The sequence below is a fragment of the Pan paniscus genome, chromosome 5, assembly GCF_029289425.2.
Source record: "Pan paniscus chromosome 5, NHGRI_mPanPan1-v2.0_pri, whole genome shotgun sequence".
In the NCBI taxonomy this organism is placed as follows: domain Eukaryota; kingdom Metazoa; phylum Chordata; class Mammalia; order Primates; family Hominidae; genus Pan; species Pan paniscus.
The window spans coordinates 179,858,473-179,870,562 of record NC_073254.2 but is presented as its reverse complement, the minus strand read 5'-3'; the positions used below and the strand labels follow the sequence as shown (position 1 = coordinate 179,870,562).

General features: G+C 47.4%; 2 protein-coding genes across 2 annotated transcripts in view; one reads left to right on the top strand and one right to left on the bottom strand.

Annotated features, from left to right (window-relative positions):
• The window catches only part of ACAT2 (acetyl-CoA acetyltransferase 2), a 17,062-nt gene extending 6,900 nt beyond the window's left edge, over positions 1 to 10,162 (bottom strand). The window contains exons 1-4 of the mRNA XM_003807391.6: positions 10,031 to 10,162; positions 9,121 to 9,255; positions 4,979 to 5,160; positions 3,537 to 3,654 (exon numbers count right to left, since the gene is read on the bottom strand). Coding sequence (XP_003807439.1) covers positions 3,537 to 3,654; positions 4,979 to 5,160; positions 9,121 to 9,255; positions 10,031 to 10,085 — 490 coding nt within the window. The 5' untranslated portion in view covers positions 10,086 to 10,162. The remainder of the gene's footprint in view (positions 1 to 3,536; positions 3,655 to 4,978; positions 5,161 to 9,120; positions 9,256 to 10,030) is intronic.
• LOC117980748 (uncharacterized) lies at positions 9,397 to 12,090 on the top strand. Its single transcript, XM_063605058.1, has 2 exons — positions 9,397 to 10,179; positions 10,698 to 12,090. The coding sequence occupies exon 1, from the start codon at positions 9,696 to 9,698 to the stop codon at positions 10,071 to 10,073; it is 378 nt and encodes a 125-aa protein (XP_063461128.1). The 5' UTR covers positions 9,397 to 9,695; the 3' UTR covers positions 10,074 to 10,179; positions 10,698 to 12,090.

Sequence of the window (12,090 nt, the reverse complement as noted above, 5' to 3'; positions counted from 1 at the left end):
GGTTCAAGCAAGTCTCCTCCCTTGGCCTCCAGAGTAGCTGGGACTACAGGCGCCTGCTGCAACACCTGGCTAATTTTTTGTAGTTTTAGTAGAGATGGGGTTTCACCGTGTTAGCCAGGATGGTCTCAATCTCCTGACCTCATGATCCGCCCGCCTCGGCCTCCCAAAGTGCTAGGATTACAGGCGTGAGCCACCGCGCCCGGCTGGAAGCTATTCTTTTGTTGTTGTTGTTGTTGTGTCACTATGTTACCCAGACTGGAATGCAGTAGATACTCACAGGTGCAATCATAGTAGACTATGATAGCATTGCCCAGGCTAGACTCAAACTCTTGGACTCAAGCAATCTCCTGCCTCAGCTCTTGAGTAGGTGGGACTACAGGCACATACCACCATGCCTGGCTCCTTTAGTATTTCTTGTAGTGTAGGTGTGCAGGCAATTCATTTTCCTTCATCTAAAAATGGCTCTTCACTTTCACTCTTGGTTTTTTTTTTTTCCTTTTTTTTTTTTTTTTTTGAGACAGAGTCTCACTCTGTTGCCCAGACTGGAGTGCAGTGGCATGATCTTTTTTTAACTTTTTGCTACAATTTGCTAAGGTGTAATTTTTCCCTTGTCCATCTTGGTCTTTGAACTTCTTTTCACACCAAATGTGGAAATTTTCTTCAGTTTTTTTCTGCCCCATTCTCTCTCTTCCTTATGTATGAGATTCCTATTCCATGCATGCTAGTCCTATTTATTTTGTCCTGCAGACCACCAAGGCTCTGTTCATTTATATTTTATTTTTTTGAGACGGAGTTTCATTCTTGTTGCTCAGGCTGGAGTGCAATGGCGTGATCTCAGCTCAACGCAACCTCCGCCTCCCAGGTTCAAGCGATTCTCCTGCCTCAGCCTCCCGAGTAGCTGGGATTACAGGCATGCGCCACCAGCCTGGCTAATTTTGTATTTTTAGTAGAGATGGAGTTTCTCCATGTTGGTCATGTGGGTCTCAAACTCCCGACCTCAGGTGATCTGCCTGCGTTGGCCTCCCAAAGTGCTGGGATTACAGGCATGAGCCACCACACCTGGCCTATTTTTTAATTTAATTTAATTTAATTTAATTTTTTGAGACAGAGTTTTGTTTGTTACCCAGGCTGGAGCGCAATGGTGTGATCTCAGCTTGCTGCAACCTCCACCTCCTGGGTTCAAGCTATTCTTCTGCCTCAGCCTCCCAAGTAGTTGGGATTACAGGCATGGGCCACCACATCCAGCTCATTTTTGTATTTTTAGTAGAGACAGAGTTTCCCCATGTTGGCCAGGCTGGTCTTGAACTCCTGACCTCAGATGATCTACCCGGCTTGGCCTCCCAAAGTGCTGGGATTACAAGCGTGAGCTACCGTGCCTGGCCTGTTCATTTATTCTTCATTATTTTTCTCTGTGTTCTTCAGGTTGTGTATATGATCTATCTTCAAACTTCCTGACCCTTTTTCTTCTGTCTCCAAGATGCTGTTAAGGCCATTCAGAATTTTTTTTTCTTTTTTTTTAGAGATGAGGTCTAACTATGTTGCTCAGCCTAGTCTCAAACCCCCAGCCTCAAGTGATCCCCCCACCTCAGCCTCCCAAGGTGCTGGGATTACAGGTGTGAGCCACCATGCCCGGCCCCATCCCAGTGAATTCTTAATTTCAGATTGTGTACTTTGCAAGTTCTAGAATTTCTATTTGGTTCTTGTTTATATTTTTTCCTTTTACTCCTGAGATGTCCACATCTATTCCTCTATGAAGATTATATTTTCCTTTGTATCTTTAAACATATGTAAAATAGAGCCTTTAAGATCCTCATCTGATAATTCTAGTATTGCAGGGTCTGTTGACTGTTGTGGTTTTTTTCCACCCTGGTTGTAAGCTATATTTTCCTAATTCTTTGTGTATCTAGAAAGTTCTCATTGCATGCTGAACATTATAGTTGCTACATAACTGGACATAGAGATTTTATTATCTTTAGAGAATATATTGAGTTTTGTTTCCACAAGCAGTCAAAATACTGGCAAATCACCTTGATCCTTTTGAGGCTTGTTTTTAAGCTTATTAGTTTGGGTCTAGAGTAGCTTTTACTCTATGGCTTTGGCCCTACCCCTAAACTGTGGTCTTTCTGAGATGTCAATGGAGTGTCCAAGGGGTTCAGTAAGGTTTCCACTCGCTTGTCCAGAACTTTTATCTCCTAGTAATCTATAAAATCTCCAGTTCATCTCTCCCTTGCAGCTCTTTTCTACTAGGCCTTGTAAGCTGTTATCTACAAGCTTAGTATTTGATCAAAGACTTAAGGGGAGCCTTTTGCAGATTTCTGGAGCTCTTTTTTTCTTCTCCCCCTTATTCTGCCCCACAAACTCCAGCCATCTCAGAAGCCCCAAATTCTCTGCTTCTTCAGATCACTGAGACCACTGTTTCCAGCTTAGGCTCTGCCTCTCCATAACACAGTTTGGGAAGTGCCCCGGGTAGAGACAGTGACAGTGGGGTTTTCCCTTCTCTCAAGGATCTCAGTCTTACATGAGTATTAGTCAAAACCTGACATATATAAAACAGTGGCTTTATATATTTTCACAAGTTTTATGCTTGTTTATAGTAGGAAATCTAATCTTTGTCAATTACTCCATCGTGACCTGAGCCTTTTTTCTTTTTCTTTTTTTCTAAAGAAGAGCAATTTATTTTCTTACAGTTCTGGAGGCTGGAAGAGTACAATTCAATCCACAGTACACCTTGGAAAGGGCTCGGGATCTGAATTTTTAATGACCACCTCTAGTTATGGTTGAGGCAGTTGGTCACACAGTGTCTTCCATTGTCTGCCTGTGTTTTTATAGCCTTCTCTGTTGTGGCTCTAAGTCGAGAAGTGGTCAAGATGCCTTGAGCTTCTCATTGCTTCCCATATCCCTAAGCCCTTCCTTCCTTCCTAGCATTCATGCACACAGTTCCCTCTTGGAATCTTGTACTTTTCCCCATTACCTTTTTCACATATTTATGTGTTACATAAAACCAGAGCCATTGCTGCATGCATTTGAGCAAGGTGCTTAACTTCTCAGGGTTTGATTCTTTAACTCTTAAATGTCTATTCTGTTTCCTAAGTTTTACATGTATACTAAAGACAAGAGTGCTTTTGATTTCCCAGTTGCTTTGCATTAAACTTAGACCACAGGACCCTTCAGCATGAATGACCAATAACCCAATTGTGTAGTACAAAAAGTACAGCTAGGTACCAAAAAAACAACTGGTTTATCTCTGTTACTACCTCTGCCACACAAGCACTATTTGTGGGCCCTGTTTCTTCATTTGGTAAAATGAGGGGTTGATCCAGAAGAACTCTGAGGTACTTCCCACTTCTAACATTCTCTGATAATCAAGAGTTCACAAAGAAGAGAATACTTACTTCACTTCAGTTAATCAAAGAAGGGATATAAAAATCCTTAAGACAGTCTCTGGCCATAAGGACGAAAGCACCTAAGAAGCAGATTATTATATGGTCTTTTTAACCTTTTTAAAGCTAATACAGTTTCAGCCATGTCTGCCTTACCTGTAATACCCATATGACAGTTGTGAAATGCATCTGTAAGACCATCACAGAGTATACTGTCAGTCAGTGGCATCTCACCTATCTTTACTCCTGTTCTCAAGTAAGCCAAGTGAGGAGCCTAGAAGTCAGAAATAAAAATGGATTTAGGCTTAGTTGCAATTAGTCTTCTCCCCAGAATACAACTCAAAATTATCTAGTATTTCCTAAGTCTTCATCTAGGCCCCTTTGCAGCCCTTCTCCCCAGTTCTAGGTCCTCAGCCAGGCCAAGGTCTAAAGACCCCTGGAATTAGCAGACTTCATCTTTCCTATTGTTGGGAACCATTACTCTCCTACCTACCCATTTTCAATTCTCCCTTAAACCTACCCATTCTGTGTCCTGTTTCCTTAAGAATTCCATTTATTCTTTCCATCGAGGCAATTAATTATCTGTTAAATGAAGAAATCTTCTAAGGGCTTAAGTAAAGCTAACAATGTGTTACCTATTTCAATGGATGACATAATGTCTACAGTGAGAATAATCAGGCTAACTAAATGATGGGGAGGGATTTCTGAGTAGCGGCCAGTCTTAACTCTCACCAACTCAACAGCCGGTATATTAGAATGGAAAGAGTCATTGATTGGACTTAGAGTCGGAAGAGTTGTATTTGAATGCTGGCTCTGGTCCTCAGTTTCCTTACCTGTAAACTGGGAATGATATCATCTACCCTATATGGGGCTGTTGTGAACACATGTACAAAAGCACCTGGTAAAGTACTACACAGATGTCAGTGTCATCCCATCAAAATCACTCCGATTATTTTTGTTACCTTTAGCCTGCCTCCTCCTGAACCTCAGCAATGGCTGGGCTGAATCAGCTTCTATCTAGGGAATCTGCACCTCAGCCCCTGAGCTGCATCAGCAGGAAGCAGGGGATATAGTTTTTCTTTCAACCACTATGCCAATTTGAGGTATGGAACTTGGTGAAACAAATCATGCCTGGCAAACCTACTGGAGAAGGGCACCACTTGGTGGTCCTCTTTTACATGTTCTATACCCTGAAAAGGTCAAGAAGTCTGGTCCCCAGGATCTCCTTGTCATGTGCAGGAAGGTAAGTGGCAACATCTGTTTTTTGCCTTTTACTCACAATGGGAAAGAAATTTAAAACCAAGGACATCAAGCAACTAATATGAATTTAATTCAGAAAATATTACATGCTTCATTAATAGTTTAGAAAAAGTATATTCGGTTCCAATCACACTGGTTGATAAACTTCTTATCAACCCGGATCTCCCACCCAAACTGAAGAATACTTCACATTCAAGTAGGGATCAAGGTTGTCATTTCTGTGTATTTGTTCACTGTTTGGTTCCAGCTCTGCTATGCATCTGTTTACTCTGTTCTGGCATAGACATGAGTTTCTCAGTGTGAGGTCAGTGAAAGCCACCTCATCAGAGAGGCCTTACCTTGCTCATATTTTCCATGCCTCCTGCAACCACAATGCTGGAGTCTCCTATCCCTATTGACTGGACTGCAAGGCACACAGCTTTTAGGCCTGACCCACAGATCATCTGGCAGCTCCATGCTGGAACAGAGTAGGGAATTCCTGCACCCACACTGGCTTGTCTAACAGGATTCTGCCCACAGCCTAGAAAGAGGAACACAGAGGACTCTTAGCAATCAAGGAGAAAGACAAAATGTCACAGTGAAAGTGTGTGGAAAATTGCCAGTTGGGTTACCTGCCACTTCTGAAAGCCTACAGGTCAAGTAAGTGCCCCCTGGAGGCAAAAAGGCCTGTATACACTCTCCACCTGTCACAGTCTAGCCCTTGAATATATACTGCCTTGTGCTGCTCTGTAGGTATTTCATAGATGTTAGCTTTCTCCTCCATAAAGAAGTCATTAATACATTAAGAAAGAAGTGTCATCCTCATCTTTTGATATGGCTTAAATAGCCGGGTGCGGTGGCTCATGCCTGTAATCCCAGCACTTTGGGAGGCCAAGGAGGGCAGATCACCTGAGGTCGGGAGTTTGAGACCAGCCTGACCAACATGGAGAAACTCCGTCTGTACTAAAAATACAAAATTAGCTAGGCGTGGTGGCGCATGAGTGTAATCCTAGTTACTAGGGAGGCTGAGGCAGGAGAATTGCTTGAACCTGGGAAGCGGAGGTTGCGGTGAGCTGAGATCACACCATTACACTCCAGCCTGGGCAACAAGGGCGAAACTCCGTCTCAAAAAAAAAAGGGGGGGGCTTAAATAAGCATTATCAAACCTATGTCTAATAAACACAGGATATAACCTAGGCATTATCAGTGTTTCTAACTAGGGCCATTTGCTCCCAAGATCATGGCTTAAGACACTTGAGAAGAAAAAGAGTTACTTAAAAAGGAAAACCTTTGATAATAAGCAGTTCTGTTCTTGCTTAGTATTCATTACACTATGCTTAAATGGTTATATAACAAAATATATACAAACTCAGAATTCACAAATACCTTTTTTTCTCATTCTGAGTACTGAAACACAAATATCTTTTCATAATTCAACTATGGGACTTCCTTTAGTTGGGAAGAAATACATAATTTACTTAAAGTAGCACAGAAGAGAATGGAGTTAAAAGTTTCAAATATTCTCAATCGCCATTGTCTGTTATCAGAGTCAATGGTAAATGTTTATAAAGTGGTTACTCTATTCCCAGTTTCAGATATACTCAAACCTACCACCCTTCCTTGGTGAGTTTGTGGGGAAGAACTAGCAAATAAGTCGCTGATAAAAACTTAGAGATTATATTCATCACAATGTTATCAATCTGGGATTAGGCTGGAAACTAAAAACGGGTAAGGTTACTTGAGACTGAAAACATATGCAGGATCATATACATATTAAAAAGACAGGCCCAGTGCGGTGCCTCAGGCTGTGAGCAGTGGCTCACACCTGTAATCCCAGCACTTTGGGAGGCCGGCGGCGGGGGGTGGCGCATTACTTGAGGTCAGGAGTTTGAGACCAGCCTGGACAATATGGTGAAACCCCCCCTCTCTACTAAAAATACAAAAATTAGCTGGGCATGGTGGTGCACGCCTGTAATCCCAGCTACTCAGGAGGCTGAGGCAGGAGAATTGCTTGAACCTGAGAGACAGAGGTTGCAGTGAGCCGAGATTGTACGGCTGCACTCCACCAGCCTGGGCGACAGAGTGAGACTCCATCTCAAAAAAAAGAAAAAGAAGAAATGAGGTACAGGGCTGGGCATGGTGGCTCATGCCTGTAATCCCAGCACTTTGGGAGGCCGAGGCGGGTGGATAACTTGAGGTCAGAAGTTCGAGACCAGCCTGGCCAACATGTTGAAACCCCATCTCTACTAAAAATACAAAAATTAGCTGGGCACAGTGGCAGGCACCTGTAATCCCAGTCACTTGGGAGGCTGAGGCAGAAGAATCACTGGAACCCGGGAGGCAGAGGTTGCAGTGAGCCAAGATTGTGTCACTGCACTCCAGCCTGGGCAACAGAGTGGGACTCCATCTCAAAAAAAAAAAAAAAAAAAAGAAAAAGAAATGAGGTGCTAACACAATTAATAATGCTAGCATTTAGCATACTACGAGCTTCATGAGAATGAGAATTTCTATCTGATATGAACATTGCTTATCTCCAGCTGCTAAAATGGTGCCTGGCACAAAGTAGGTGCTCAATAAACATTTGTTACATGATTGTAGAAGGTATCTGGCTCAAGGAATAGGACAGATCTAAGTTCAAGTGCTAGCTCCACTTCAAACTGTGACCCTGGTAAGTCATTTAACCTCTTAAACTCTCATTTATTCATTTGTAAAATGAAGATAATAGGATATAACAGACTTCTGAGGAAGATTAAATGAGGTAATGAAAGGAAAGCATTTAGCACAGTGCTTTAAAAGCCTTAAACTTAGTAGACATGCACCGGTAGTCCCAGCTAGCTCAGAAGTTCAAGGGCATGGTGCACCATGATTGTGCCTGTGAACAGCCATTGCACTCACGCCTAGGCAACAGACAGACTCCACTTCTACAAAAAAATTTTAAAAATTAGCCAGGTGTGGTGGCCTGCTCCTGTAATCCCAGCTACTCCAGAGGCTGAGGTGGGAGGATACCGTAGAGCCCAGGAGTTTGAGGTTATAGTGGGCTACGATTACACCACTGCATTCCAGCCTGGACGACAGAGTAAGACCCTGTCTCTTTAAATAATAATAATAATAATTAATTAATTAATTAATTACGAGTGTTCAAACCCAAAGAATCAGAAGATGGGGGCACTCTCAGGACTCAGCTATATTCCTCTAGGGAGTGATATGCCCCATTTGCAAGGGGCATGATGTGGCACCTATTTTCCAAGCTCAGAACTGAGCCCTAAGAGGGCAGGGAACTTACCTGTATTGTTGGAACCATACTCCCAGCACTAAGCACAGTATGGGGCACATAGGAGGAACTGAATACATTTTTGTTGAATGAGTGACACTTTGAGGTAGTAAGGAGGAGCAGGCATACTTTCCTATGCATCAGGCTGGCCCTACTGCTTCTTCTTCTTTTTTTTTTTTTAAAAGGAGTCTCACTCTGTTGCCCAGGCTGAATGGAGTGCAGTGGCACAATCTCAGCTCACTGCAAGCTCCGCCTCCCGGGTTCACGCCATTCTCCTGTCTCAGCCTCCCAAGTAGCTGGGAATACAGGCGCCCGCCACCACACCCGGCTAATTTTTTGTATTTTTAGTAGAAACGGGGTTTCACCGTGTCAGCCAGGATGGTCTTGATCTCCTGACCTCATGATCCGCCCACCTCGGCCTCCCAAAGTGCTGGGATTACAGGCGTGAGCCACCGGGCCCGGCCGGCCCTGCTTTGTAAGAATGAAAAGGCAGTGGGCCGCCTGTAGTCCCAGCTACTCGGGAGGCTGAGGCAGGAGAATGGCGTGAAACCGGGAGACGGAGCTTGCAGTGAGCCGAGATCACGCCACTGCACTCCAGCCTGGGCCACAGAGAGAGACTCCGTCTCAAAAAAAAAAAAAAAAAAAAAAAAAAAAGGAAAAGAAAAGGCAGTGTAGGTAGTGTAGGTCAGTGGTCTAAGTTCATTCACAAAAAGCATATTAATGAAGCTAAGTCTTTTTGTTTGTTTAGAGAAGGGGTCTCACTCTGTCACCCATGACGGAGTGCAGTGACACAATCACTGCAGTCTCAAACTCCTGGGCTCAAGTGATCCTCCCACCTCAGCCTCTCCAGTAGCTGGGAGGCACAGGCCATCATACCTGGCTATTTTATTTTTTGTAGAGACGGGGTCTTGCTTTGTTACCCAGGCTAGTCTCAAACTTCTGGACTCAAGTGATCCTTCCTCCTCCACCTCCCAAAGTGCTGGGATTACAGGCGGGAGCCACCCTGCCTGGCCAAGAAGCTGAGTCTCAAGCTGGATAGAAGCTACTGACAGGGCTGGAAGAAGGGGGCCAACAGGAGGAATCATAACAGAGGGAACTCTGAGCAAAAGCAAGGAGGCAAGAACTTGAGTGAGTGAGAGAGTGTGTGAGTGTGTGAGAGAGAGTGTGTGTGTGTGTGTTTATGGGCTGTTTCTAATAAGCCTGACTTCTCCTGGAATCACTGAGACTTACCTGCTGCCAAAACATGTCCAAAGATGACCTCAGACACATCTTCCGGAGCCACAGTGGCCCTCTTCAAGACTTCTTTGATGACAGTGGAGCCCAGGTCCTGGACAGGAACAGCAGCTAAGGCACCACTGAAGGAACCTACAATAGAAAGGCGGAGAGCGTGGACATCACAAGCCGGCGGGTAATACAGAAACCACCTACGAGCAGGGGGGCCTCATGACCCTGTTTGGCAAGGCCACGCGAGGAGGCAGTGCCCTCTCCTCCCACACGTTCCTACACCTGCTGGTCTGAGCAAAGGTCAAGGTGGGTGCCACAACTCGCAGCAGCCGAGGGCTGGACAGGCGACCTCCAGAACGGCCTAGGGACGCCGCTGTAGCCCTTCTATTCCCCAAATCCGAAGGACTGGATGCGACCCCATGCTTCCCAAACAAAAGGAACCGGCGGGTCAAGGGCGTTGAAAACCATGCGGCACGAAGGAGACGAAGTCACGACTTCTAGCCATTGTGTGACAGCCCGACCCCAGCCCAAAGCCGGGCTCAGACCACCTAGCAGTTCCGCCCCTGCCGCAGGCATTACCGATGGCGCCTCCCGGAGCCGGCCAATCAGGGGCCCCGGAGGAGAACACCTCCCTACGCCAACCAATGGGAGAGGCAGGCCACGCGATGGCTCTATCCCGGGAGCCAATCCAAGCACGAGGGACGGAGTGCGCACATCGGGAGAGGAGAGGGTGGGGCTGTAGCACCAGGTCAGGGAACGCGGGAGGCGCAGGGTTCCAGGGATCCCGCGGGTCCTCGCGGCTTGGCCTGACCGGCTTCCTCCACATACGCCCCTCTCCTACACAAGTCCGGCCCTCGGCGCTCCTGCCGAAGCAGCAGGCGCCTCGGACTCTGCGCGGCTTCCGCCGGCCACTCACCTATGATGGTCCGCGCCGCCGAGACGATGACCACGGGATCTGAGCCTGCATTCATCTTGCTTCTCCTGCTGCCGTCTGCCCTGCGCTGCCTGCAAGCTAGGCAAAGCTCGTCCTCGCAGCCCACAGGCCTGCGGCGGGCGGGACCTGAGGTAGCCCCGCCCCTCTCCCTCCACCTCCCCGCGCACCACCTCCCCGCGCATCCCACTGTGCGCAGGCGCAAGGCCGGAGCAGGGGCGGGCGGAGGCGCGCGGGGGGCGCGGGGCGCGGGGCGCGGGGCGCGGGGCGCGGGGCGCGGGGCGCGGGGCGCGGGGCGCGGGGCGCGGGGCGCGGGGCGCGGGGCGCGGGGCGCGGGGCGCGGGGCGCGGGGCGCGGGGCGCAAGTGAGGCCGGGCGCGGGGCGCGGGGCGCAAGTGAGGCCGGGCGCGGGGCGCGGGGCGCAAGTGAGGCCGGGCGCGGGGCGCGGGGCGCAAGTGAGGCCGGGGTCTGGGCCTGCGGGCAGAACCGCGGACCCCGGACGCATTTACAGAGCGCCTGAAACCCCAGTGTTTCTGGACACCCCAATGTTGGAGTTCCCCGACTTGACGTTTTGGGCTTTTTTTTTTTTTTAATCTTAGGGTTTCTCGAAACAGTAAAGACTGGGGGGTGACAAAGACTTATCTCTCGTTCAGCTCAGGACTGGAATCCCACGGGCGAGAATCTCGAGTGCGAGCCCGGCCCGCGGCGGGTCTCAGCACAGCTCTGATGGGTCCTTTTGCTCTCGGCGGCTTCGGGAGGTCCTATGCGTTTCGCCTGGCGCCAGTCATTCGCTCGCGTGAGGGGCTTGCTAGGAGCGTCTCGGTACGAGCCCCCTGCCTTCTAAGATCAACTTTGGCTGTGAACGGGTGAGGACGCCGGGAGCGTCTTAGCGTCACAAAAGTTCCTTTGGTTGACGTTTGGACAGTGAAAGGAGCATGTAACAAGTGGGATCAGTTTTGTTTAAAACCCTTTCTGACTTCCCAGCCTCTTACTGGGCAAAGTTCATAATTTTTCTCAGCTTTCTACGGTTTCCAGGCAAGCTTATGAGGGGCTACCATTACAGCAACTTGTTGGGAACACCTGGATAGTGGAACAAGAAAGCTTTGTCACAAAGTCATGAAGGGGAAAACTGTTGACGGACCTGGAGAATCTTCCTGAAGAACTTTAAAGTTGATTGAAAGAATCATTAAATCCTGGAAACCTACATTAAGACTTTGCAGAGATATGCGGATGGGTCAGATAAATCAGAGAAGATAAAGAGTGTAGGCCCCAGAGGCGGGGCAATAGAGAAGGAAAAAAATTGCGTAACAGTGCAATTTCAGGAGAAATCTTTAGGGTCTGGAATAGTGGTGAAATCAGCCGTCTACTCTGCTAAGAACTCAGCAGCACACTTAAGTCTCTTCTTTTCAGTTGTCTTCAATGTGTTTCCTGTCCCCTAACATATCTGAGTCCAAGGAATTCAAGGAATGCCTCCCGTGGCTTTTGCTCTATTCTATCCCATTTTCCCCTTACTCCCTGGCCACTTCTGAGTCTTTGTGGGCTTACTCTCACATCCCCTTAACATGTTCCCCAAGGCTCCTACTTTGCACCAGCTCCCTGGGTAATACCAGTCATTCCTACGGCATCAATCACCACCTGTATACTGACAAGTCTGAAATCCTTACATCTAACCTCGTCTCCTAAGCTGACTGACCCTCTTCATTTAAATTCTTACAAGCACATCAGGTCGGGCACCTTGGCTCACACCTGTAATCCCAGCACTTTGGGAGGCCGAGGAGGGCGGATCATTTGAGGTCAGCAGTTTGAGACCAGCCTGGCCAACATGGTGATATCCCGTTTCTACCATAAAATAGAAAAATTAGCCGGGCGTGGTGCCGTGCGCCTGTAATCCCAGCTACTGGGGAGGCTGACATGGGAAAATCGCTTGAACCTAGGAGGCAGAGGTTTCAATGAGCCGAGATCACACCACTGCACTCCAGCCTGAGCGACAGAGAGAAACTGTCTCGAATAAATAAAATTTCCTATAAGCACATCAAATTTGACATA